This window comes from Seriola dumerili, unplaced genomic scaffold, assembly GCF_002260705.1.
Source record: "Seriola dumerili isolate Sdu_G_001 unplaced genomic scaffold, Sdu_1.0 BDQW01000003.1, whole genome shotgun sequence".
Taxonomy (NCBI): Eukaryota; Metazoa; Chordata; class Actinopteri; order Carangiformes; family Carangidae; genus Seriola; species Seriola dumerili.
In genome coordinates this window covers 15,244,830-15,271,138 of record NW_019174258.1, presented here as the reverse complement: position 1 = coordinate 15,271,138, position 26,309 = coordinate 15,244,830, and the positions used below count along the sequence as shown (strand labels likewise).

Sequence of the window (26,309 nt, the reverse complement as noted above, 5' to 3'; positions counted from 1 at the left end):
CAGGTCTGAACAGGTCTGAACAGGTCTGAACAGGTCTGAACAGGGCCTAAGTGAAGCACTGCAGTGTAAGAACAGTCTATAGTGCAAGCAATAAAATTGCAATGTACATTTAAGATTAAATACTTCAGTACTATTAAATACTAAAGTTTATAAATCAGTGTTTCAGCCGAGTGCCGCTGTCCATGGTTCTGAAAGGGGGATTTAATTCAGGCACGTTAAATTTGCATTTAACCTTTTGTTTTGTTGTGTATGATATGTCTGCATGAGGAAAGGACGAGGCATGAAACTGAAAATATCACATTAGCAACTTCATTAATTAAATTTGAAAAATAGATTAAAATCTTCCTGCAAATACGAGAGTTAAGTTCAAGTTCCGAAATTGTTTTATTAAAGTATTCTATAAATACTTTAACAACTGCAGAGGCCGAGGTGACTTTTAATTTCTTGTATGGTTCACACTGCAAAAACACTGTATCTCCACTCCAGTTTGTAACATAGGCTCAATATATTATATATGTACTGTGGATACTTAGTCTGAACAGCCGTGGTCCTTTTTTCCATGTCTTTGAATGGGTTGACAAAGTGAAAACTTAAAAATATTTTTAATTAAGCAGAAATAGAAGTTCTCATAATTCTCTGTACATTTGTAACTGTGTGGTTGTAAATTCCAGGTTTGTTTGTAAGAACAACGGTGTGATCTTTGAGAACCAGCTTCTGCAGATTGGACTGAAGTCTGAGTACAGACAGAACCTGGGTGAGCAGCTGTCTCATACTTACTTGAGTTCTTCTCATCAGCCTTCATCACTTTTAAGTTTATTTTGAAAGGACACCTCTGACAGGCATCAAGTGTTAGAGACTGATGAGAAGAATCAGATGTGAAATGGGATTAGTAATTGTATATCATTTTAAATATAGTGGATGTGAAAAGTCGACAGTTTTTCTTCTGTTGTCCCCCAGGTCGAATGTATGTTTTCTACGGCAACAAGACCTCTACCCAGTTCCTCAGCTTCTCCTCATCAGTGACGAGTCCTGACTCACTCAATACTCATATCCTTTCTACTGCTCTGCAGCTCTGCCACAGGGAGTGGTAGAGTTTATTTAACACAACTAAATCAACAAGTACTGCTACTACTTCGCAGTTGAGGATATTTTTCACTTCAGTTCTGGTATTTGTAGACTCCTTGACTGTTGTCTCCACAGCTGAATGTCCATGCGAAGACAGTAGACCCCATAATAGAAGGTGGGGCTCAGGTGCAGCAGATCCTCAACATCGAGTGTGTGTCAGATTTCACAGATGCACCGGTTCTCAATGTCCAGTTCAGGTTGGTGTCTGAATCCAGACTTATTTTTTTCTTTAGGGGTGTTCAGTTAAAAATCTGCTCCTTTCTGACTGTGTGTGTGCGTGCGCGTGTGTGTGTGAACAGATACGGTGGAACTCTGCAGAACCTCGCAGTGAAACTCCCTGTGATGCTGAACAAGTTTTTCCAGCCCACAGAGATGACGTCCCAGGACTTCTTCCAGCGCTGGAAACAGCTCGGAGCGTAAGATTCACTTTGCATTATCAATTCGTTATCAGCAGGAACTGATATTTGGCCCTGTTCAAACCTGGTGTTAACGTGCGTCTGACCACTTGTGATCAGATCTCACTTCCCGCTCTATATGCAAATAAACAAGTATGTGTTGTTGTTATTAGCCAATCAGACAGACAGGTGTGTTGTCAATGTGCTTGTGTTTGTGTGTGTGATCGGACCACCTGAGACAGATGTTAATACCAGGTCTGAACAGGGCCTACGTCTCTGTCAGAAAAGGCAGAAACAGCTGCTGTTTGTCTCTGATGTTTGCAGGCAGATTCCTTTAATTTTTTGATCATTTCTTTTTTTGGATCAATATTAATCTGTGTCACTAACACGTCTGTTTTATGACTAAAGGTCAAATCAGAAAGTCGGTGTTAATGTAATGTGCACAAAGAATAACAACAGTTCACTGATGCCTGCTTCTAAAATGTGAATATATTCAAATCTCATGATATGAAACAAAGTCTCTTGGGGTTTGACATATCCAACTATTTAAATAAGTTAACTTTTCTTCATTTTTTTTGACACTATATAGACCATTTATGGAGTCATCGATTAATCGAAAAAATAATCAACATATTAACTACTAATTAATTTTAGATGTTGAAGTCGGTTCTATTTCAGATGTGGCTCCAAGTTGATAGAATACCTGATTTATCCAAATCTGTTTTTCGTCTCCTTGAGCTTTTTCTGCTCACTGAGCATCACAGTCAGGCAGCAGGCTGGTTTATTCAGTAGCTTTATATATATATATATATATAACTCGAAAAGCACTTGACAAAAGCACTGATGTTCTTTCTATCGTGTCTTGGATACAGTACCATGGAAACAGGTAGTGTGTGTAATGTGAAAGGTGTTTGGAGGGAAACGCCAAAGAGAATCAGCACCGGATTCTGCAGTTCCTCTTACATCTGTGTGTTTTTTAAAAGAATCTTTCAATATATATATATATATATATATAATAAGTAAAAGACTCCCTGTACTTGACCAGAGATCATATGTAAGGTAAAAGAAGCATCATTCTGCAACACCAGAACTCATGTGAGTGAATGTTGTGTTTTTGTAGTTCTTTGTGTGGCACATCCTCACTAGTGGAATCATCTATTTGACTTTGGTTCTGGATTCACACTCAGTAAAATGTTTTAAAAGTGTAATGCTCATTTGTGACACAGAGCATGAAGTGCTGTAGACTGGTCTTCGCTCTTAGGTAGAAATGTTTGTAATATTAACAGAATGAGGTTCAAATAGGTTGTGTATATTGCAAGTCTTGCAGTGGACAGTAGTCTACAGTAACATGTTATTTTTCCCCTGCCCCTTCTCATTCTGGAGATGAGTAATTATCTTCTCTCACTTCTCTGTGTCCTCAGTCCTCAGCAAGAGGTTCAGAAAATCTTCAAATCCAAACACCCAATGGACACAGATGTTACCAAGGCCAAGGTAAAAATATCAGTTCTTCAAGAGAAACTGCTCAGCTGTTAAACATCTGCCGTCACTCTGACAGACAGACAGACAGACAGACAGACAGACAGACAGACAGACAGACAGACAGACAGACAGACAGACAGACAGACAGACAGACAGACAGACAGACACCTGCAAACTACTCAAAACCACCTCTGTGGTAGTTCCCTCTACAGTAGGTGTCTCCAGGAAATTCAATCACCAACTCTGAGAATTTAAATTGTTGTCATAAACTTTATTTCGTTTTGTTTTGTTTCATTTCCTTTTCTCTTCTGTAAATTCTGTTGTAGATAATAGGTTTTGGTGTCGCTCTGCTCGACGGAGTGGATCCAAACCCTGAAAACTTTGTGGGAGCTGGAGTCATTCACAGTAAGAACTCTCAGGTGGGCTGTCTCCTCAGACTGGAGCCTAACACACAAGCACAGGTAAAGACAAGCACACACACACACACACACACACACGCATACACACACACAGACTCACCCCTCATCATACAGCCTGGGTAACTGTGTGTGTGTTTCCTACTCAGATGTACCGCCTCACCCTCCGGACCAGCAGGAACTCTGTGTCTCAGAGACTGTGTGATCTCCTCTCTGAGCAGTTTTAGACTCACCAGCGTTTTTTACACCTTTCCTCTCCTTAGATTGGAACTGATGTATTGTACTGTGTACATTCTTTTTTATTTGACTTACTCTAAATGTAAATGAGGTGAAGCGTATTTTTCACACATAGCTTTACTAATACATCACTGGTTTAAACCTGGATTGTGTGTTTACTCACACCGTGAACACCGACCTGTTGCGAACAGCGGCGGAGGCTCTGAATGCTTCTCGTTCTGCAGCTCTGAAGTTTTGAACAGTTTAGAAGTTGTTGTGTGTGTTTGCTGCTTGGGTACTGCCTTTCCTATTCAGACATTTTGAAGAGTTGGTGAGGAGTTACGACTGAGAGCTATTTAGTCGCAGAAGTCAGATCGTGAGCTTACCAATGATCTCTTGAGTTGTTTCTGATCGCGTTTCTATGAGACATTTATTCTTGTAGTGTTTCAAATAAATGTTGCACAGGACTGGGAAGCTTTCCTCAACTTCTCGCCCACTTGCACTTTTGTAAAAAAAAAAAAAAATAATTAGATTCACATAAGTAGATCAGATTTAGACGAGAAGATTTTCACTTAATGTCAGTTCTTCCTCATTTCACCAGTTTTACACATCTGTCATCTCGAGGAAAATCACCCTTTTGCATTGTGGTATTTTTTTAGATGCTATAATTTTGGTTCCCTTGTGAGAAGTTTTGAACTACATTGTGCATAAAGTTTACACATATAATTCAGACACTTAAACAAATGGCAAAAAGCCATAAAACACTAAGTAGCAAATGGATCATTTTCTGATGGTGATGAAAGTCGTTGTCTGATTTGATTCTGCTTCACATTTGTGCCTTTGAACTTTTGTTACTCTGTCAAAAACACAAAGAGCCTTCGAACAGACAAGAATAATAATGTTCAAGTCTAAAGCACTGACACTATTTTTGCCTAACTACATTTATTCACAGAGCACTGCCAAACTGGTGATATGTCTATATTTCAATAACATACGGTGTATTTTATCTTTTACAAAATGTACTTTTAGCATGATACTCGATGGCATATTTGATGCTCAGCGTAAAGACCGGCTCTGTCCAAATGTGAAAAAAAAAAAAAAATTCCAAGCATCATGTCTAAACAGCATGAAAACAACAATCTGACTCCAGGACGTCAGAACCCCTCATGAAATGACAGCTTATTATTTTTACACTCCTCTTTTTATACGTAACAAACAAAGATATAACATGTTGTTTAAAGAGCTTTAGAGGTGCAGTAGGTGGATTTGTTACCATTGAACTGAGCTTGGCTAGCTGCTTTCCTCTGCTCCCAGTCTTTAATGCTAAGCTAATCTAACCATCTTCTGTCTGTAGCTTTTATGAGAGTGATATTGATCTTCTTTATCTAACTCTCAGAAAGAAAGTGAGCAAGGTTATGAACCAAAATGTCAAACCTTTCTTTAAAGATTCTTAGATTGTTTTAAAGAGTTTGGCTGATGCATTAATCTGGACCTGAAAAGCTTTTCTGTGACTCTGTGTAATTTTACCAAATTATTGCCATGTTTGAAAAATGGCTGTGGGCCCCCTAACAAGTGAATAACACTCATGTCTTGTAGGAAATAAGGTTATAAATTGGCCCAGGAGATCTCAGACCAGCCAGGCCAGTGTCACCATGTGTCTTCTGTCATTCAGCACTTGTGGGGTGAAGGTGGAGGGGGGGGGGGTAAGATTTAAACAGTGTGTATTTATGTGTATCAAGGGGGTGAAATTTCATAATAATAACTCGATAAAAGTATGCCTGTAAATGAGCACTTGACAAAAGCACTGATGTTCTTTCTATCGTGTCTTGGATACAGTACCATGGAAACAGGTAGTGTGTGTAATGTGAAAGGTGTTTGGAGGGAAACGCCAAAGAGAATCAGCACCGGATTCTGCAGTTCCTCTTACATCTGTGTGTTTTTTAAAAGAATCTTTCAATTCTTTATTTTGGTTTTACACCTGGGACTTAACTTTTATAGCTGAAGCCACCTGCTCATATTAGAGTCATTTTGAAAAAGGCTCTGATGAGCCCGCAGCAGACAACCTGCCCAGCACCAAATGAAAGACAATATGGTAGTGATCACATGGTGGAGCATTTTAGCCACACATTTCCCTCACGAGTTAGTGAAGACCGGAACACTGAATATTTGACTTTGAGTATCTACGTTGGCAGAAACATGACTCCAAATAAATGCTAATGTTGCTTAGAATTTGCTGGACGTTCAATTAAGCTTGTTTTCTAAAATAAATGATGTGTGTCTAAAACAGTTCTGTTGTCTTATAGCCTGGGTGTTGTTTTCATATCCGTGTCCAGGACACTCAGGTTGTGGTTTGGTGGAGTGTCGACTAAAAGCAGCTAAGAGACTCATATCGCTGTGGGCTCATTGAATTCTAATGTAAAGCAGTTTTCAAGCACGAGGTACAAGGTAATAATAAACTATACTGTAGATATCTGGGCCTAAATCCACGACATTAGATCTATATTTAGTTCATGTCCTTGGTACTGTATCCATTGCACTCAGTGCTCATTTTAACTTCAGACCTGGTCACAGTGCTGTTATTTTCTGGTGCCTTCTAACAAGTGTCAGGTTTTCTGTGGCAGACACAGGATCACGCTGCATTAGACAGAAGAAAAGGCTGGATATGTTGTTGCTATTTAAATGTAATATTGTCTCAATATCCACATGCAAAAGTTGTTTTTACAAATAAAAACAAATAAAAACAGATCGCTTGTCACAGTGTACACTTCTTACACAGTGTAAATATATTATATGTTCTAACCCTAACCCTAACCCTAACCCAACCAACAGAATCCCACACTGTACTTAAAACTTATGCACACTTGACTGTAGGGCAAATATAATATATTGAATTTCCATATATGAATTATATGAACATGTAAAACGTAAGAATTATATATAAAACCTATTAGAAATGGGAACAATTTCATACATTGACATACATGTCTAGCCCAAACAAATATGTATGTTTATGTATGTATGCTTATATTGTAGACATATGTAAATATATGTAAGTATATCTCAAAGCCTGTTAATATGTTAATAAAGACCGCTTTCCCAGAATGAGAAGTTAGAAATGTTTAAAATTAATGAGAAATTATTAAGAAAAACATATATAAGCTTAAAGGATGTGTATATGTATGTTGTTTTAACAAATGAACATATATGAATTAAATATATATACAACAAGTTATACAATATGAAAATTCATTATATATATATTTAATTTATGTACATAAACATATTTTATTATGGGTATTTCATATATGTTATCTTACATGTTTCACATATCCAGAAGATGTTAATATGTGATAATATCATAGATGTCATATATGGCAACACATCACTCTTGATATAGGGACTTACAAGTCATATATTACATTTGTGTATGGGCCTTACTGCTAACTCAGCCCTGGACTGAGTAAAGTTGTCTGGGTAAAGTGTTCAGACAGATGTGTGTTTTACTTTGGAAGCGTCACTGTCAAAAACAGCTGTATCAGTCTGTTTCCATTTCTGCTCTGTATGACCTGTGTTTTAGAAAAGCTGCAACACCACAGAGAAATTGAAGAAGAGACAGCTCAGATTTATGTCACAACTTTATAATTTACAGTCAATTCTTAATGTTTAGACAAGAAAATCAAAGTGAAATTGTTTTGCTTTAAATTTTCCCATGAGCAGTGTTTAGTATCAGCATTCAATTCTGACCTGGGTCATTTCAGCTCTTCCCTCACCCAGCAAAATGTAAACTGCCTCCAACACTGTCGTTTGGAATAGATGACGTCTTTCATCCGTCTCACTGAAAACCTTCAAGGCTGACTGAATATCCACCGCTGGACACACCCATACAATTTAAGAACTGTATTATTTTAAACCTGGACTGGCGCTCCTTTCTTTCAGGACTTCCACTTCACTTGAAACCTGCAGCATTTTATCACCTACCATACATTTCATCTCCATTCAGGGCTTCAACATCAACTGAATCTTTAACTCGCCACTTTTCACTTCAGCAACACTCAGGTCTTAAATTGACACTTTGGTACCACCTATTTTTACTATCAACAATCAACAATTATCTAATAGGATTTCATCAAGATTTGACCTCAATGATGTCAAAGACTAAATGTAGCAGCAGATAAAGTAGTCAAATACAAAATACTCATTGTTGAAACATTAAATAGTTCAAATTTCACTTCCTTCATGCCATAGTGTTTTATACTGGAACAGGTTGTTTTCAGTTAGAACCTGTATTAACAGTTAAATCTACACTCGCTTCCTGTGTACTCAGGGTACATAGACTTGCAAAATAGCACAATCATGACGGGATCTTCCTGGCCACATTCTCGAGCCAATGAATAATGAATGAATAATCAGTCAAAATCATCACAATCATCAAATGTTTTTTTTTATTTGAAATTCCTAAGCAGGTAAAATGCTGTGCAAAGGTTTGAGGTACTAAAAATAAAGTGAGGATTCTTTTTTTTAAAAAAAAAAAAAAAAGGCCATGAATAGTTTTTATTGATCAATTACCTTCACACAAAAATTCTAAATCAAAACAATATCTGGCGTGACTGCACCAGTTCTCCTCGGTATACTTGTGAACAGTTTTTTAAGGCAGTCAGCTGATTGCTCCAAGCGTCTTGGAGAATGTGCCACAGTGTCTTCTGTCTCTTCATGTGATCCCAGACTGACTCCATGATGCTGGGATCAGGACTCTGTTGCAGGACTTATCACAGAGGAAAGTTCTTGATGACTCTGTCTGTGTGTTGGGCTCGTTGCCCTGCTGCAGCACCTGATGGTGCTGTGTGATGGAGAAGAATCTAAACTCTTGCACAGTAGTGTATAGTGAGAACATTATACTGTAATCCAGAATAAACATTATTATACAGAGGTTGAAAAGGCAGAGAGGAAAACTGACGCTGAAGTCCACCTGTCATACTAAATATTCTCTATCCAGTCATTATTGAGTTACACGGACAAGTTTATATGATCACTGTAGTTGCCGAGTACCAGCCGAGTGCAAAAAGGATTGTGTTTGTGTTTATAAAACCTAATCTGAAATCCTGAAAAGTCCGTCTGTATCCATGACTCAGTCTTGATAACGGACCTCTGCTCTGAGTTCTTTAGAGATGTAGTTCAGCAGCGCAGCGGTGACCTGCTGCTGGAGAGTGGCGTTCCCCATCACGAGGGCGATGAGCTGGGCCACGTCCGTCCAGTTCAGGTTGCCTAGGACGGCCATAATGTCGTCGTAGAGCTTCTTCTGCTGGTTGGGTGGCAGCTCCATCAGGATCTGAGGCAGAGGCCTGAACTGACCGCTGGTCATCCAGCTGCCCAAGAGACCGCCCACTGCTCCACCTGGTGGAAACACACAGACAGGTGGAGAGAGGTCAGTCACAGGTTCAGAATAAATCAAATGTAAGTAGGTATGTGTTAGTATGAAGAAAACGTGCATCGAAGACAACTGGAAACACAACTGATGAGGAGTCCTGAAGGAGAATTCTAGTGATATTTGATAAACCATATATATGTATTTTTAATTTTTAACAAATCCAATGAAGAGACCCGAACCAACACTAAACTGGTGCCACTAACAAGTAGGCAAAGCCTCAAATATCTTGTTCCTCTTCTGAAGATCAGTGAGACATTAACATGAACATGGCCACTGCAGTTTATTATGACTGACCTGTTTAAGTCATGTCATGTTAGTTGGGTAGGAATTAGTAGTAATTAAAGTAACTGGTGCTTAGGGACTGCTCAAATGTTTTATGCATCACTCACAATTCTCTCTCCCTCTCTCACCCCACTTTTTGTAATCAGCTGACTTCAGGTCAGGGGGTTCCTATACTTCACACAGCCTCACCCCCTTTTCATATATGACTCCTTCACGATGAGGTCTAAACGCCAAAGACTCTCACATCTCTCAATTTTCCTCTTTTGTTCTGTGCAGTCTGTCTGTGCAAGCTAGTCTACCTCACAAATCCAGAATCCGTCAGAACCCGGAGTTTTTCCAGAGTATTGACTCTTACCGACAGCGATCCCCGCAGGTCCACCGAGCAGCCCGCCCACAAAGGCTGTTCCTCCTGCCATCACCGCTCCTTTGGTGGAGTTTTTCACTGCGGCCTTGATCTGATGGTGAGCTGAAATTTCGCAGCACAGACGCATCACATCACCCATGAGAGGAGCCATCCCGGCGTTGAGGCACTGGTGAGATAGGAGGGCGAACAGTCGACTCTACTGTGGTGTCCTTCCTAAAAAATAAGAAAGATCCAGCTTTAAGTTAAGCCTCGGGTTCAGACCAGGAGAAAAGGAGAAGGCTTGACACTCTCTGGGCTTGTTCTCACAGAGGCAGTGTTAGGAAACAGCATTTAGTAAATTAAAAAAATCTGTTAAATCCCATTTGTCTGCAGTAATAATAGTTTTAGTATCTTAGCTTGTAACTTCAGTGTTGACTGTGATGAAAGAATATAAAAGAGAATATGTTAGAGTGACATATATGTACAGATACAAAGTTTCACTTTCAGTGCGCAGTTTCCTGCAACACAGTTTCCTGCAGTGAAACTTTGATTTAAACTTTAGATTCTTTGCATAAATTTTGCAATGATTTATAGTTTTTACATTTTATTTTAAAGCCAAAAATATATCCCAGAGTGCCCATACAATTCAGTACTATTAATTGTCATTTTTCCACATGCTGGATATAAACACAAAATATTTGGTGTACAACTTTAAAAACTGAGTGTATAGCAGACTACACATGGCAGCTGTACTCTGTAGCCTTTATTATAGACCCAGAAACTAACCAGTCAGTTAGTCTGAGGCAATGTGATTAAATACATCTTACTCTGCTCTTCATGTGAACACAATACAAAGTGAGAGATTCTGGCACAAGGCCCTTCTTCATGTCATGGCCACAAAATTAGGTGATAATGTACGACCCACCTTAATTGATATTGTACATTAGTGGTGCAAAAAATCCAATAAAAACATGCAATTATACAAATTACAAAGACGCACTGACATGCAGTGAACCTGACGCTGTTAGGAGTGGTAGTAGAGTTTTTATGCAGTTGTCTACATAATGAAAGAGAAAGCTCAAATCTCTTTTCAAAGAACTTATCTGCTTTCACATAAATGGCAGACCATTGTCTCTCAGTAAGGTTTAACTACAGTTCACTATTAGATGAAATTTTACTACAACAAATGTCATCACAGACACTTTGACATCAGTTTGCAGTTTATTAGGAACACCTTGGTAAAATGTAATGCAGTCTAATACAACAGTCCTACAATAAATCATCTTTTATGGAAGTTGTAATATTCAGTTTTCATTGAAACAGTAGAGGTCTCGCTTCCACTGTATGATCATTAGATAATGTAGCTTGTGGCGCTGTTGAACTGTGTTGCATAATAAAGAGAGGCGTTTCTGTTATTTCTGTCAGCACAAATTAAAAGACTGTTGTATTAGACTGCATTAGTTTTAGCCAGGTGTTCCTAATAAACTGCAGCTGAGTGTACAAACATAAGCTCTTTGTTCTCCTGCCTGACCCATCTCCTTAAGGAAGAGGAAACAAAAGGTGCATCAAATTGTAAATAAATGTCAGAGGAAAGTGCTTTCACTTTTACTTTCAAATTCAACATAAACTAAACATCGTAAAAGAAAAATAATAATGAAATAGGCAACGTTAAATATACAGTATGTGGTCGGTTATTTTCTGATCTAACATATTTCAATAAATCTTGATTGCTTTTAAATTCAAATGATGTAATACACTTGAACAATCAACATGACCAGGTTTCTGAATGGTGACGTGAATTAAGCAGTCTGTTCTAAACTTCATATGTCCATATAAACTGAAAGTCGATGATTTCATTTATCTGAGTCATTGCAGATCAATAGATCAATAGATCAATAGATAAAAAGATCAATGGCAACTCTGTGACCGGCTGAAAACTTCCGTTGCACTTTGAAACTGACTTGATAAAAACTAAGTAGCCATAATAATCTACTATACGTCTGCGTCTTTTTTCAGAGAAGAACACTTAAAGAGTGAAGTCGGTTTAACAAACGATTTTTCGATTAAGATTCAACACAATTTAAGTTTGGATTCTATTTTTACACCGAACAACACAAGACTTCAAACACAAGCCGTTTCATTTCTTCTTCTCTGTTTACGTTGAGACAAGACACAGCAGTCAGCTGTCACCTGACTTCCCTCAACATTTATTTATATTTAACTATTACTAAGTTGATGTGATTGTTTCTTACCTTCAGTCCTGACCTGAATGAGCGAAGTAGCCGTTCTTGTTCTACACATGTAGCAGTCCTACTTCCTGATGAAATATATCAGAGAGTATATAACTGACAATTGAGGCAAGATGATTTCATCAACAAAAATACGCAGCCAGGGACCGCCATCTTGGATTTTGACAAGCCAATGAAAAGTTAGAAGTACAACCTTTTTTTTTCTTGCATATATAACGACTTGGCTCTGAGATCTTCACAGTATACAAAAGGTACAAAAAGCCAAAAAGGTTGAAATGATATTACATCACATTTTTTTGTAAATCATAATCCTCTATCACTCTAGAAAGAAACTGCCTTATTAGTTTTCATGACTTTCAGGGCTTTTTTGTAAGAAAAACACGCATTATGAAACACACAAAACTTAAGTTTCACTTTCTTGTACTTAGATTTGTGTGTATAAAATTTCCCAAGGTCAAGAATGGTATTAACCAGGAGGTTGTTTTCTTGCTCCAAAACAAGTCCATAAATAATGTCCTTTTGAGAAAAATGTAATAACATTTGGGCACAACCAGTCTGTATATCAAGCCATAGAGTTTCAGAATACATACATTGGAAAAATAAACGCTAAGTAGTTTTGTTGTCATCAAAGAAACACAATTATAAAGCTTGAATAGTATGTTACGGGTAAAGTTGAGTTTCTGACACAATAGGGTGAGAGATGTAATCAAACATCCTAATTATTTTGTGTGGGATTTTGATTTGATAACTGTCCAACCTTGTTGTACTGTCAATCCTTGATGTAGGAAAAACCAGAGACCACATAGAAGAGGAGATAATAACCTCTTGTTTTCTTAATTCTCTTTGATTTGATCTGCCCGCGTCCTACAGCGACATCTAGTGCCCCTGGTCATCAAAGCAGTTCCAATTAGTCAGTTAAAGATCATTAGGGTATTATTGCATGCTATTTATGTATGAGGATCATGTTAGGAAGGAAATTCTTGCGAGAATAAGAAAATAATGTGAGCTAGTAAGTATTTTTAAATACTGAAGCTAAGACGCTCTCAGGATACGTATCTGTTGATAACCTATAATTACAGTGTCCATGTAGCCTGCAACTCGGGCTATTTCTGGCCTCATAAAGCCTGATTATTACACAGGGTACAGATCGTCTGTCATCAGTCTTGAACCTTAACATTAGACATTGAACATTAATATCTGTTAAAACAAAATCAAACAAATCTCATCAGAAGTCATTCAAAACATGAGAGTCTTTCCAACTTCCCAACGAGGTGCGTGCAGCGCGCATGTGCAAAGTGAAGGAAAACAACATTCAAACTGTGACTTGTTGTTAAATAATTTCTTGCCCGACAGTGACAATTGACTTAGTGTCCATTTTTACTGAAATAGAATGAATCATTAGTCCACTCAGCAGATATAACATTGTGTCCATTACGCTGTTTATGGCTCCACTCTGAGTATAAGACTGGGCATATAAATATGATATTTCCGTCATAAGCGCTTCACATAGACACATATACGTGGGTTGGTTGGTTGACATGTGACGCAGTGCCAGACGCACGCTCGCCCCGCCTCGCTGGGCGGGGTTTGATGATGACGTTGCAGAACACGGGGAGGACTCTCGCAGACAAACAACTTTGAGATCAAAACAATCTCTGAAGAAAACAGCAGCAGAGCCGGACTCTTCCCCTACAACGGCCACACCCGAAGAAAAAACACACTTTTATTTAGTCAGGTGAGTCAAAACTAAATCTCTATGCTTCACTGAGCTATCCTGGCCTTTTATGAGCCATGGTCTTTTGTTCTCTAACTACGATCATCTTGGCTGTGTGAAGTCTTTGTCTTACTGTCTTTGTGTAATGTCTCTGCAGCCTGTGTTTTCCTCTTATTTGGACTGAATATCGTCTGTATTGTCATGTATGTTAAAGCAGGACGACATTCTCCACTCTGCTCGCTGCGTTTTTCATGAAACGAACCAACACTAATCTCTGAGCACACAGTCAGCTGTTTTGCTGTGTGGACACTGGGTGGTAACAGGCCTGCTGTGCTGAGGCTGTCATCGACTGGGTTTGTGTTGCATTAATCTGGGTGAGGGAACACTGTCCTACGGCCTGTCTTTGTTCACAGGGAGGGGTCTGGTTATATTAGAGTTCAGACAGACACTGCATATGCAGACAGGAAGGCATCCAGACACTAGAGAGGAGGAGGGAGGGGGGGGGCATACATGTACAAATACGTGTATTATATGATGGTGTGTTATGGGCATAATATACTTTGAGATATACCTGATGATACTTTAAAGAGCTGAGGAAAAAAACGGTTTGTTTAGCATTGAAAATTGTACCTGTAAATAGGAGGTCAGCATTTTATGATCACTACTTTGACTTTGTTATCAAGTCACCAAAATGTTGCTTTCAATAGTAATAAGTAATAAAGAGATTAACATACCATTGCCCAATCATGGACATGTCATAGGAACCTGTACTAAGGACTACCAACAAACACAGCATTAATATACTGTAAGTTTCAAATAATGCTAGAATAAAGGTTGCAGGGTCAAAAGGTCAGAAATAAAGTCACTTCCCGTTTTCATGGCAGAAATCTAAAGCAGAATAACAGATTATATAATGTTGCTTCAGTCAGTGTAATTCAAGCCTCTTTCACCATCGTGTTCTCTCAGTGGTCTCAGTTGTAAATTGACCCCCTGACCCCCACATTACAGCAATGTAACAACTCAGGTTGCTCAGGTTTCTGATCAGGCGTCATGGAAGCAGTTGTTGATAAAGAGCAGGCGCAAGGTGTCAACTGTAGACAGAATCCTGTGGGTGTTTCGTTGGGACAGCCTCAAGAGGGAGCCATTTGCACTATTTTACTGTGCTAAAGACACAAGCAGAGGGGAAGTTACTCAGATCAACTCAGCGCTCACCTCCACATCTAAATTCACCTGCTTGCGGTTGTTGGTTTACAGGTCGCAGTTGAGGCATAAAGATGATCGGAAAGATTCTTTCTCAGCTGCTTGGGAACGCCGGTGAGGAGTTTGAGGCTGCAGATGACACCTACGAGGAGTTGATGGAGTTTGAGGAGGGAGGATGGGTCATTGTCAATCTCCCAGGTGAGATTTCAAACGTTCTTGAAGGTTGAATGAGGTTGCGACTTATACCGGGACGAAAACTGACCTGTGTGAATTGGGATGTTCCTCATACAGACAACGGGCCGCTGTCAGCCCCTGAGGTGGACCCCCTGGAGAACCTGCTGATTGAGCACCCCAGCATGTCTGTCTACCAGATGAGATGCAGGATGAGTGGAGCGGAGGAGGAGGAGGAGGAGGAGCTAAGCTTTGATGAAGATGAAGAGGACACTTCCAGGTTACTTTCCTTTTCGATACTCCAGCTCATACACACATTTTTCCTGGATCTTGAACCCAATTGACACCAGTCAGAGTTAATAAGATAAGTGAAGTTATCTCACCTTTAAGTCACCCTTCTCTAAAACAAGTGAGAGTATGTTTATGTGGCATAAACCCAGTGACTACAAACTGTTACTAAAACTCCAGTAATTCAAATATTTACCTCATTATTTGCAAGTCTATACTTCCAAGATGGAAAGTCACAAATGCAACCTGCTGTTTTCAAACATTTCGAAATGGGCCCTGAAACTATTATAGATTATTGTACAAGCTGAGGTACAGAGCCTCTTTGACCTGCAATGGCAAAATACTGAGGAGAACTTTTACAGCAGCTGATGAAGTTAATTGCATAAAAGTTGCTCCTTGTATAAATAGCAGTACCACAATATAAAAATACTCAAGTACAAGCAAACACCCTGCATTCGGAATCTGAATTAAAAGTATTATCAGTAAATTATATTAAGTATCAATAGTAAAGCTCTCAGTATGCAGAAAAATTCACTGTGTGTTAAATTAGTATATATTATATTAATGCAGCATTTTACTGTTATAGTTGGTCAGGGTGGAGATTATTTTAACCACTTTAACTGTTGGTTAGTCTTATCTAACAGTACATTGTATTTTATTGTGTGAGTGTAGGTTTTTTAAAAGTAAAATCAATAGAAAGAATCTTAAAGTAACTGATTACTATGGAAGACGAATATAATGAAGTAAAATGTTCAATATTTCCTTCTGAAATGTCGTGAACAGAAGTATAAACTACTATAAAATGTATAAAAAGTATTCAAATAGAAGTATCTAAAAACTATGCTTAAACACAGGATCTGAGTAAATGTATTCAGTTTTTTTACACAGTCTTTATGCTGCTATTGGCTCATCCTCAGGTGTGGTTCTTATGACTACACTCACTGAAGGTGCATCAGTTGAGTTGGTCAGGGCTGATCTCTGATCCAGTTCCGATTTTCCCTCTTCAGCCACTGTAATTCTCTCTCAGCCTCCTGTCCACCTGTAGCAGATGCTCTTCCTTTTAAATAGGGCTGTACTTGAATCAGGATATTCAGAATCCACCCAGGGTCAGCACTTCAGGCCATGCAGTGACTTGAGGAGGTGGGGTGGGGGTTAATTTGTTCTCTGATTGTGGATCATGCTTTGTCTTATCTAGATAACCAAAATGTTCCCACACTGCTGACCTGAATGCGCCTGGTGGATCTGCAGTCTCAGGGTTATTACCCATCTTGAGTTATTAAAAAGAGCCTAACTTTCAGGTGTGATCACTCGATCATCGATTGGACCAAAATAGTCCTGTGACTCATGCAGTTGCAAGACAATAGGTGTAATGTGTAATATTTTCAAAATATACAGCATTTTATGATTTATGTGAAATGAAAAATGACTTTAGTGATACTAGTAACTTAATGAAAGCTCAACAGGCTGCACCTGCAGTAGTGGCAGTTACACAAGTATCATTGCACAGGATCGTTTGTGTCGTGGTTTTGGTTTCGGTGTCAGAATCGTTACACCTCTAATCTCCATGAACCAAAAGGTGCCCATCACAAACTTGTATGAGGTTAACTCTGCTGACAATTTATCAGGCTCAACCTTTTCAAGAGAGAGGCCACCAGGATAAAGCTTCTCCACATCCAGCTGTTTGGGAGGAAATATGTGTCACAGACTTGATTCTCCATATGTCCAGAGGTTCAGGTCAGGGCTGTGGCCGTGGCAGCGGAGCGATCGCTGTGATTCAATAATCTGTCCAGCCTTTCTAGACCAGAATAAATCATTCAAATGGTGTCCCTGTTTGACCTATCATGGGCTAAGAGATGTTTTAGGGGGGCTGTTACCTCTATGCCTAACTTCCAAAACTGTTGGTTAACAACATGGACACACAAAGATCAGACTGTGTTAATCCTAACGCCTTTTTGAGAAATGAGGACAGAACATTCACTCTGAGCTGGCGTCAGGTAATACTTTATCTTCCTCATATTGAATTTCACCTAATATGTCGTCAACACATAATGTCTCTGTCCAGGCCAGTGGCAGTGAGGCAGCACATATCTTGGCGCCTGGCTGCCTGGGGAATCCCCCTGCCCTGCAACGTCCAGCTGCTGGCCGTCCAGAGGGCCAGGACCCAGGCCGAGAGGAAGAAGCTGAGCCGCAGCTCTCTCCACAGGCAGAACCTGGCTAAGCTGCGATTCTCCCCCGCAGAGAAGCGCTACGGCTTCTTCAAGCAGCCCTGCCAGCGTCTCTACAACTACTGAAAAGGAGTAATGAAATTTACTTGTGAAGGGTTGTGTCTCAAGTTGCCGCCACCACAGCCCAGTGTGGTGCAGCATGGTGCCTTGACTCTGAAATGCTCTGATTTCACTGCAACACAAGTTTTTCATTTTGATTTTAAAACGTAGGCAACCTGCACTGCGGCCCTCACACCTGAAAGTGCTGAGAACAAAGAACCTCAATCTCCTGATATCATGAATGAGTCAGTCCCTCAGATTGGAAAACGTTAGTAACAGATGCAGTTACTATCAAGCAAAAATGTTTGTACAGTATCAAAGAGAACATTTGAGTTGTGTGACTTGTTTAGATGGATTAGCTGTGTGAAGTTATGCTAGAAGAGTTGTTACTGTTACAGTGTGTGACACTGTTCCGAATATGAGAAACTCAAAATATATATATGAATACTTTGCTCTAAATTATGATGCAGTTGGGATTACGGCACATTTTGATTAGTTATGATCTTGAGACATTCTCGTGACAAGTGTATTGAAACCTGTACAGTATTCATGCCATGTGAAAATGATTCCCTGTGAAGTCCCTAAAATAAATGTCCCTTTTGTTTCTAATTGAATCTGCTTAAGAATAATTGCAAAACCACTGTTCAAGTTTTCTATTGAGTGTAAGATTTTGTACTTTTCAGCAGGTACTCGCTTTTTTTCATGTTACGCTAATTGTTCATTTTAGACTCACGGGTGTAAATACAGTTGAATATTATGTTTTTCTATTTGTGTGTATTTATAAAATGTACAAAAAAAGCTTAAAATAAATCTTGTTTTCTTAAGGATGTGTCTGTGTGTGTTTAATGTGACAGTACAAACAGTGATTGTGCGACAGTTTCTGCTGGGTTTTCCGAATTCAATGAGTCTGCTCCATCTACTTGAGCTCAATCATACAGACTGATGCTCCTTCACAGCCGCTGTGATCCTCCAAGGAACATTGTCTGACATTGCCACACAAGACAGTCTCAGTCCAGACAGTTCTGGTCTGTGGTTCTCTGATGGTGGAACAAGATGCTGAATGTTATCAGAGCAGGAGCGTCCCTCTCTCCTAGCACCTCTAACACCCTCACATGTCTATAACTAGTACTTTCGGTGATTTCCTTGTACTTATCAAATAGATGTAGTATTCAGTACTTACACCAAGGTCTCCTGCTGCACTGAAGCTTTAGTGATGTCCCTCACCTGTAAGTAGCTTTGGATAAAAGCATCTGCCAGATAAGTAAATGTTGATGTAAATGAATTATTAATTAATTAATAAAAAATTAAACACACAGATACAGGATAACCTGGAAAAGCACAGTAAAGCAGTAGTGGGCGGGTGTGGCTCAGGAGGTAGAGCAGGTCGATGGTTTGACTCCTGGCTCCTCCAGTCCACATATCTAAGTGTCCTGGGTCGAGATACTGAACCCCAAACCCCCCCCCACACACACACACACGTATGAGTGTGTGTACGATAGAGAAGTGCTGTCTATATAGAAAAGGTGCTGAGTCAGTGGGTGACTGTGTCTTGAAGTGTAAAGGTCAATAAGACGAGAAAAGCTTAGTTATATAAGTGCAGTCCATTCAGCATTTATTGACATTTCTATCACATATTTTGTAGGTACATTACAGCTGTATATAACAACAATTCCCAGTGGTATAATAAATGTGGATGCAGATAAGTGACAGAGATTTGTTAAGTTTCTTGTTAAAATCGACACTTTATGAGTCAGTGAACTTCATTATTACTGAACAGGCAACATAAAATATTTAAGACTTTTAAATACCTGAGGCTTTCTCTGAGGAAAGGACCTGCAGATATCCTGACAGTGTAATGAAAGGTGTTTAAGACACTGTGGTGATGAACAGAAAACCGTCCCTTTCATTTTCGAAGGTTGTGTATCTTTCCCATGAACCTCTTCACCTGCTCCGGGTCAAGTGTGTTGGCCCAGTGGCCGCCCTGCTTGAAATGTGAACCGATGATCATTCCACTTGCATCAAGGTAGCGTTCAACGTTGTCGTAGGTCACTCCTGAACCAATCAGCACAGGGATTCTCACGGATTGGGAAACCTCTGCAAAAACAAAGAGACACCATAACAGGGTTTAAAAATGAAACAATATATAACAACTAATGATGCAGGGAATTTCAGGACATAAAGTCTTTTAAGGCAAATAAAACTTTAATTCCTACCCACCTCTCAGCAGTAAATGTACATGGATGCATTTTAAATCTAACAAAACCGCATATTATAATAAAATGTGTGTAACTGCATCTGAGATGTGGTTAATGTCAATGCTCTGTTCAAATCTGGACTTGTTTATGAATGTGAATGTTAATGTGTCCCACTGTGTCTGCTGTAATGGTGAGAAGGGGTTTAACTGAGCGAGGCTGTGATACACCCAGTGATCTTTGGACACAGCAGAGGTGAACATCCACACTGGCATGTGAGCTACGACCAGTGGCTGCATGTTTGTGTTGACAAGAGAGAGAGAGAGTACACGTGTGTGGGCAAGAGACAGAGATGTGTGTGTGTGTGTGTGTGTGTGTGTGTGTGTGTGTGTGTGTGTGTGTGTGTTTGTTCTAATGTGTGTTGGCACACTTGTGTGTGTGTTTGAAATCAAGGCTGTGTGCCTGTTTGGCTCCGACTGTTTACAGTCTTGTATGTCGTGTTGGAAACTTCTTAAAATAAAAGCCCTGGTGTTGCTAAGTGAGGGACCTGGCCCAGATTACAGACCCACTGACCCTCGGTAGCTACTAACCCCCGGTGCCTCCTTGGCCACAGATTAAGCCAATGAAGGGAGACATATTCAAATTATGGTGGATCACCACAATGTAAAAATCCTTCATTCAAAAAGTAGCACCAAGTATTAAAAGTACAGGTACTTATATCACAATTTGGCCCTTTTAGGAGTGTTATATTATATCTTATCTGTAATTACACATAAAAACATATTTTAATTTTGTAGCTGTTTGAGGTAGAGCTCATTTTAACTACTTCATATTCTGCATCATATTTTTTATGGTTATAATAATAATAAACTTTATTTAAATGGCACTTTTTTAAAACAAAGTTAAGAGCTTAACTGAGAGTAAATGGGAATTAAAAAACAAAAATTACAAACAAAAGACAAAGAAACATCATAAAATAGAGGGTAATGAAATGAAGTTACATGAAAATATAAATTGTCAGTATGGGGAAAAAAGAAAACACAACAACATCAAACATTCATAATATCTGATTGTTTGTTTTGCATGTAAAATTTGATTCTCCTAAGTGTTTGTAGCTGTCAAATAAAAGTAGTGGAGTAACAAGTAATCTACACGGCTGAAAGCTGTATTCAGATAAGTGTAAGTAGCAATATAACAATTTAAACCTAATCAATTACTACAAATCCTGCACTGAAAATCTTACTTAGGTACAGATATGGAAGTATTAGATGCAGAATGTACCTAAAGTATCAATTGTGTTTTATGCAAACTGATTCATTGATTTTGACCAACAGCAAACTGTAAACATATTGACATATTATACATCTCATGAGGTTGATATGACAAATTTAGTAGTAAACAGCTGCTTATTTACACATCCAGTAGATGTGCAGCAAAATCAACATTTATCTGGAGTCATGTTTCTGTAAATCCAACACTCACTGTCCTTGTAGCTCTGCTTTGATCTCCAACACCTTCTGAGAAAAAATATCTGCTTCTTCAGACGGTAAATGTTTCACTATGTTCACCAGCTAAATGAGTGTGTTTGCTGTTTGGCAGTGGGCAGGCTGTGTACAGTTGGTTTGTCACAGCTGAAAGCAGCTGCCTGCTGAAACTGATACAAATAAAACATCAGGTCTGGCCTGAGCCGCACTGCAGGACACATTTAAAATCATGAATAATCCTGAGAACATATTCATAGCTTGTATCTTTAAGGGGAATTTCCCTTTAAGTTCAGAAGTATTTCTTTGATTTGTTACTGAAGCAGCTTACTTCTACCTGCTACTTGTTGTAAATACAACTGTGACATATTATCACCTAATACAGTTGACTTATTAACAAATAGTTGCCTGTTTACACATTGAGCTGACATGGAGCAACATTAGCATGAAATCATGTGTCTGTCCACCAATATTCAAAGTCCAATATGTCTCCTTCAACTATCTGGCTCTTTAACTGTTGCTACAGCTAGTCACTAACTTTGTCTGTCTGCTGTCTGAGGCTTATAAACAATAGGTTTATAGGGTGATAACTCTCTGTGGGTTCGTTACTACGAGCGACACCTTTCACATTACATATCATACAACATCACAACATCCTTTTTTTATTGGTAATCTACCTTTCTCACTGGACACATTTTGACTTGTCATGGTAAGAAAAGCCCAGGTGTTACTAACAACATTAACAGTGGCTCTGTTCTATTCAAGTGTTTGCTGTGACAGTGAGTCTGCATGTATCATACCAGGCTTAAGCACAGTGTTTGACTAAATGTACTTACAGTGAACCACTGGAAGTGTGATGGAGAATATGAATGAATATGAATATTCAGCACAAGAAAAGTCCCTCAAAACTTTACTTTTACTGATTGGAGTATTTGTGCAAATGTAGCACTTTGTTTCTTCCCACCACTGGGTTTGCCTTACAGTCATCCAGTCAGAATAATGAGAAGTGTCCAGCACAATCCCCTGGAAATGAGTTCATTTCTTCAATTCTACAAAGTACACAGAGTGAGTGATGTGTAGACTGAGTGTTCATAAGATAGTTGATCACCACCACCTGTGAGTCAGCAGTTACTTGGTCAGGTGCTGAGGCTTCCCCCTTTCACTGATGGAACAAAACCTTCCCACCCAGTGGAGTTCAGACTGCATATTACTTCCTGCACTTGACTGTATATGGTGTGTGAGTGTGTGTGAGAGAGCGGCAGAGTGAGAGCGCATATCCAGCATTCCTACACTGAGCTACAGTGCAGCCAGGCCTCAAATGGGTGCCATATTGGGTGACTGATCCCTGGTCTCAATGTTCACTGTCCTGACCAACAGAGGACACTGAGCACTGTCAGGAACTCTCATACAGTATCAGTGATCACTACAGGTAAGGGTGCCCTCTGCTGGACAGATGGGCAGTGATTTAAAATTTAAATCTGGGCAGTTACTTGTTTTTTTCCCCCATATTTTATAGACTAATGCTTGTTAATTAAAAAATATCAACACAAAATCAATCAAATCAGTGTTGAAAGCTATTAGCTGTAGCCTTATATTGCTATCCAAAACTGTTTGACTAAGTAATGTCAAACAGTGCTTTGGATGCTCAGAGCTAGCATTCATTACAGCAGCTCCTGGTTGAGTGAGGTGTGGAGTTTTTGTGGCAGTACCTGTGAGCTCCTTCGGGTCAGCCTCCGCACCAGTCGCCGCTCCTGTGACGATGAGTCCGTCTGAGAGGAAGAACTCCGCAGCACGGGCTGTCTCTTCAATGCTCACATCTGACGTCAGGGCATGGGAGCTGGGAAAACACACACACACACACACACACACACACACACACACACACACACACACACACATTGGGGATAAAGCAGAGAGACTAACTCTGGACAGTGGGCTGAATCCAGGGATGAGCTACAGTAATTACAATTAGAATACAGTAAGATACAGTAAAAACAAAAGTTACATCAGCATTGGGGGAATATTGGTCTAGACATTCATTTTTTAAACATAAAAATACACTCAAGAGCCAATGCTTTCACTGTAAGTGATAAAATAGACTTTTATAAACCATCTATCTTACTTATAACAATATATAGAGGTAGCCTAACATTTATGAGCAGCTCTCAGGTGATCACATGATTAATCAAATGTAGAAATAAAAAGTCAGAAACAAGGATTTAATCTACAGTACATCTGCTACATTGTTACATTGTAATATATAGATACTGTATAAACAGGGGTAGAATAATGGCAAGCTGAGATGATAAGAAAAACAAACTGCTGAAGGATAAAAATCAGCTGTAATTCAAAGAAAACATACTGTGTAACAATGAGGGGAATTTACTACCACACTGCAGACAATGAAGATGCATAGAAAGTAACTGCTAACAAATATAATGCCAGCTTTATTACCATTTACATCCCTGAGAATTACAAAAAGACTAATGTAAATTCAAAAGTATGTTTGGAAAATATTTTATAAGAAAGCAGCAACTGCAAGAGGCTGAATCTACCCAACTCTGAATTATACATATTGTCTCAGGTATCAGGCATTTACACTGTACAGTTATTCCAAAACATGTCTTAGGAGGTGTGTCCTCACCTCTGTATAGGAGCCATGCAACATGCTCCTCTTAGCCAACTTAAGAGACAGTAGGGACAGTGGACAGGGACAGTAAAGAGACAGACAGGAACTGAGGCGAGATGCATGACAGCATCAAAGGTCCCCTGCTGGAATCAAACCCACGACATTGTGTTTATAAGGTAAGCAACTTAACTATTTGTCTGTCAGGCCATCCCTGGAAATCTCTTAAGTTTAGGAACAGTTTTTAAGTCAAAAGATATTTGGTACATAGGTTTTATTCTTAAGTTTGAGAGTGACAGTACAATTGAAGGATTTTTACTTTCATCTTTCATTTAAGTCCAAAATTTTACCTTTAGCTGTTTGATAAAAACACATAAAAGCTGATGTGACTTTTTGAAAACTACAAATTTAAATTTGGTGAAACCCTGTCAGACACAATTAGCAGCCAGAGTCAAGTAAATCAATTTTGATGCTACTGACAAACACTGACAAGACATTAAATCTCCCTAACTGATATTTTTTGTTTCATCACGCCAAATCTGTTTGTATGGATCGTCATGTAGAAGCAGTATGGGTAAGTAGTAGTAGTCAGTGATGCCATTGTAATTATGTCAGGATCATCAGAGATAAAGTAGTTCTAAATGAACATGTTAAAGTGTCAAATATACTTACTATTTTCTTCATATCAGTGGATGATCTGGTTCTACTTTCTAATCAAACTGTGATCCCACCTGTGCTTCTTTTTGATGTCAGTGAAGATCTGCACATGTTCAGCTCCAATCTGTCTGCGATATCTTAGCAAGTCTCCGGCACAGGCGTTAAGAAGTCCCTCATCAGCCACGTGAGAAAAGACAAAACCCTCAGCCCTGATGAAATCCAGACCTGTCACCATACAGCCACATTATAATGTTATGGTAGCCACAGATCAAATACAGGTAGGTTTTGGCTAAGTCTGATGATTACAGATGATTACAGCCTCATATACAGTATAACAATAAATGAATTGATGTAAATACTGAACCTGAACCCAGAGCTACAGCCAGAGCCTGCTGGTTAGCAGCGGACAGTATTTGCACCCCGAGTGGCAGGGCCGGACAGATACCTCTCACAGCAGAGCATACTGCAGTCATACAGGCACACACCTCAGGGCCCACAGAGAACGAGTAAGGGATATCATGCATGTTCTCAATGATCAAACCATCCTGACAAAGGGGTTCACAAGTCATGGTTATTGGCTTTCCTGGTAAGACTTCAAATATGGAAGGAACTCACACGATGTGCAATAACTTACAATTCCTGCATCACGGTAGACTGAGGCCTCCCTGCATGCTTCTTCAATTATCTGGGACATTTTCATACAACCCAGAGGGGTACCTGAGATAGACAAGGAACTTGGTTACATACAGTATAAGATATCACAACTTACTGCAGTGAAATGTAAATAAGCACTTAACATCAAATTTGAAGTACTTGTACTTTACATGAGTTTTTCCATTTCATCCCACTTTACACTTTAACTCCACTACTGTTCAGAGACCAACTGCAACAGAGAAATACTTACATAACAATGCATGGGCAAATATAATCTAATACTGTAATATATAATAGTATAACAGTCACTTATGCACTGAGTACTTTAAGTACATGTTGCTAATACACTTTTGTTGTGACATTTTTAGTTCAGCACAGTTGTAATGGAGTATTCTTACAGTGCATGGTGTTAGAGAATACTTCCTCCACTGAAGCCTTTACATTCAATCATGGAGGACACTGGTTAGTGTAATCTCGCGTTACCTGGTAAAGCTTTAACGTGAATCATCCCAATAACCACGGATTTTAAGCGCCCAAAAAGCTCCAAAAACTTCATCTTTCCTTCTTTTTGTTGAGTAATCAGGTAGCAAAGAACAAATCTTGTTTTTCCTCTTTTAAACACGGGGATCACGTGATAGGCCAAGGGTCAATTATTTGGGGAAGGAGGGAGAGTATGACGCGCTGGAAATGGGGGCAAAGGGAGAAGCATCCGCAGCTTAGCATAGTTAATTTTTTGCTGGATAACAGACAGTGACAGCGACTGACGACCTTTTGTAGACTTAACACAACGAAAAGAGTCAATTATCCCACAATACATTGGTCGGTTTTTGCTCTTTTTAGGCTCAATCTGAAGAAGTACGGTTTTGTTTACATCTGACAGACTAGCCACGCGGTGCCTGGGTACTTCCTCTCAGGAAGCTCCGCCCCTTCAGCTGTCACCGCACGCCTCCCGCTTGTCGGCTAAATTATAAACTTATTTTTCCTTATTTTTAGCACAATATAGAAAGGATATATTAAACATACGTGCAATCGAGCCGCTCCAGGTGTGAAACTGCAGTTAATGGAGGCGAGATTAGATTATAAAGAGGCGGTGAGGTTGGAGGTTTAGCGCCAAGTTAAATCTACTCCTCCC

The 26,309-nt window shown here is 39.3% G+C and overlaps 4 protein-coding genes across 7 annotated transcripts in view; 2 read left to right on the top strand and 2 right to left on the bottom strand.

Moving 5' to 3' along the window:
- Window positions 1-5,313, top strand: part of LOC111218989 (AP-2 complex subunit alpha-2) — a 25,413-nt gene extending 20,100 nt beyond the window's left edge. For both annotated transcript variants that reach the window (XM_022741528.1, XM_022741519.1), the window contains 3 exons: window positions 2,942-3,011; window positions 3,326-3,460; window positions 3,565-5,313. In XM_022741528.1, the coding sequence (XP_022597249.1) occupies window positions 2,942-3,011; window positions 3,326-3,460; window positions 3,565-3,642 (283 nt within the window). In that variant the 3' untranslated portion in view covers window positions 3,643-5,313. The remainder of the gene's footprint in view (window positions 1-2,941; window positions 3,012-3,325; window positions 3,461-3,564) is intronic.
- Window positions 5,314-8,090: 2,777 nt separating this feature from the next.
- Window positions 8,091-12,055, bottom strand: cunh19orf12 (chromosome unknown C19orf12 homolog). Its single transcript, XM_022743860.1, has 3 exons — window positions 11,934-12,055; window positions 9,694-9,915; window positions 8,091-9,022 (listed from the first exon to the last, which is right to left on the bottom strand). The coding sequence occupies exons 2-3, from the start codon at window positions 9,851-9,853 to the stop codon at window positions 8,757-8,759; spliced, it is 426 nt and encodes a 141-aa protein (XP_022599581.1). The 5' UTR covers window positions 9,854-9,915; window positions 11,934-12,055; the 3' UTR covers window positions 8,091-8,756.
- Window positions 12,056-13,550: 1,495 nt separating this feature from the next.
- On the top strand, window positions 13,551-18,391 carry LOC111220405 (tumor protein p53-inducible nuclear protein 2-like). The gene is made up of 4 exons (XM_022743484.1): window positions 13,551-13,665; window positions 14,899-15,042; window positions 15,136-15,295; window positions 17,366-18,391. The coding sequence occupies exons 2-4, from the start codon at window positions 14,919-14,921 to the stop codon at window positions 17,592-17,594; spliced, it is 513 nt and encodes a 170-aa protein (XP_022599205.1). The 5' UTR covers window positions 13,551-13,665; window positions 14,899-14,918; the 3' UTR covers window positions 17,595-18,391.
- Window positions 18,392-19,172: 781 nt separating this feature from the next.
- LOC111219828 (uncharacterized protein F13E9.13, mitochondrial-like) lies at window positions 19,173-26,304 on the bottom strand. Of its 3 annotated transcripts, none has more exons than XM_022742664.1 (6): window positions 26,201-26,304; window positions 25,158-25,240; window positions 24,888-25,068; window positions 24,598-24,748; window positions 22,950-23,077; window positions 19,173-19,661 (listed from the first exon to the last, which is right to left on the bottom strand). In XM_022742664.1, the coding sequence occupies exons 2-6, from the start codon at window positions 25,221-25,223 to the stop codon at window positions 19,471-19,473; spliced, it is 717 nt and encodes a 238-aa protein (XP_022598385.1). In that variant the 5' UTR covers window positions 25,224-25,240; window positions 26,201-26,304; the 3' UTR covers window positions 19,173-19,470. The 3 variants fall into 3 exon arrangements, with proteins under 3 accessions (XP_022598385.1, XP_022598368.1, XP_022598377.1); XM_022742647.1 differs by lacking the exon at window positions 26,201-26,304 and adding an exon at window positions 25,661-25,829; XM_022742656.1 differs by lacking the exon at window positions 26,201-26,304 and adding an exon at window positions 25,661-25,829 and having other exon boundaries at window positions 24,969-25,068.
- Between the last annotated feature and the right edge of the window lie 5 nt (window positions 26,305-26,309).

Bases quoted from the DNA above. Each gene is read 5' to 3' on its own strand.
- cunh19orf12 (XM_022743860.1), bottom strand. From the start codon at position 9,853: ATGGCTCCTCTCATGGGTGATGTGATGCGTCTGTGCTGCGAAATTTCA. The intron at 9,023-9,693 runs GTAAGAGTCAAT...TGTTTCCACCAG, and splicing joins ACCTGCGGGGATCGCTGTCG to GTGGAGCAGTGGGCGGTCTC.
- LOC111219828 (XM_022742647.1), bottom strand. From the start codon at position 25,733: ATGAAGTTTTTGGAGCTTTTTGGGCGCTTAAAATCCGTGGTTATTGGG. The intron at 25,241-25,660 runs GTAACGCGAGAT...TGTCTATCTCAG, and splicing joins TCACGTTAAAGCTTTACCAG to GTACCCCTCTGGGTTGTATG. The intron at 24,749-24,887 runs GTTCAGTATTTA...GTATGGTGACAG, and splicing joins GGCTGTAGCTCTGGGTTCAG to GTCTGGATTTCATCAGGGCT.
- LOC111220405 (XM_022743484.1), top strand. From the start codon at position 14,919: ATGATCGGAAAGATTCTTTCTCAGCTGCTTGGGAACGCCGGTGAGGAG. The intron at 15,043-15,135 runs GTGAGATTTCAA...TTCCTCATACAG, and splicing joins GGTCATTGTCAATCTCCCAG to ACAACGGGCCGCTGTCAGCC. The intron at 15,296-17,365 runs GTTACTTTCCTT...GTCTCTGTCCAG, and splicing joins GATGAAGAGGACACTTCCAG to GCCAGTGGCAGTGAGGCAGC.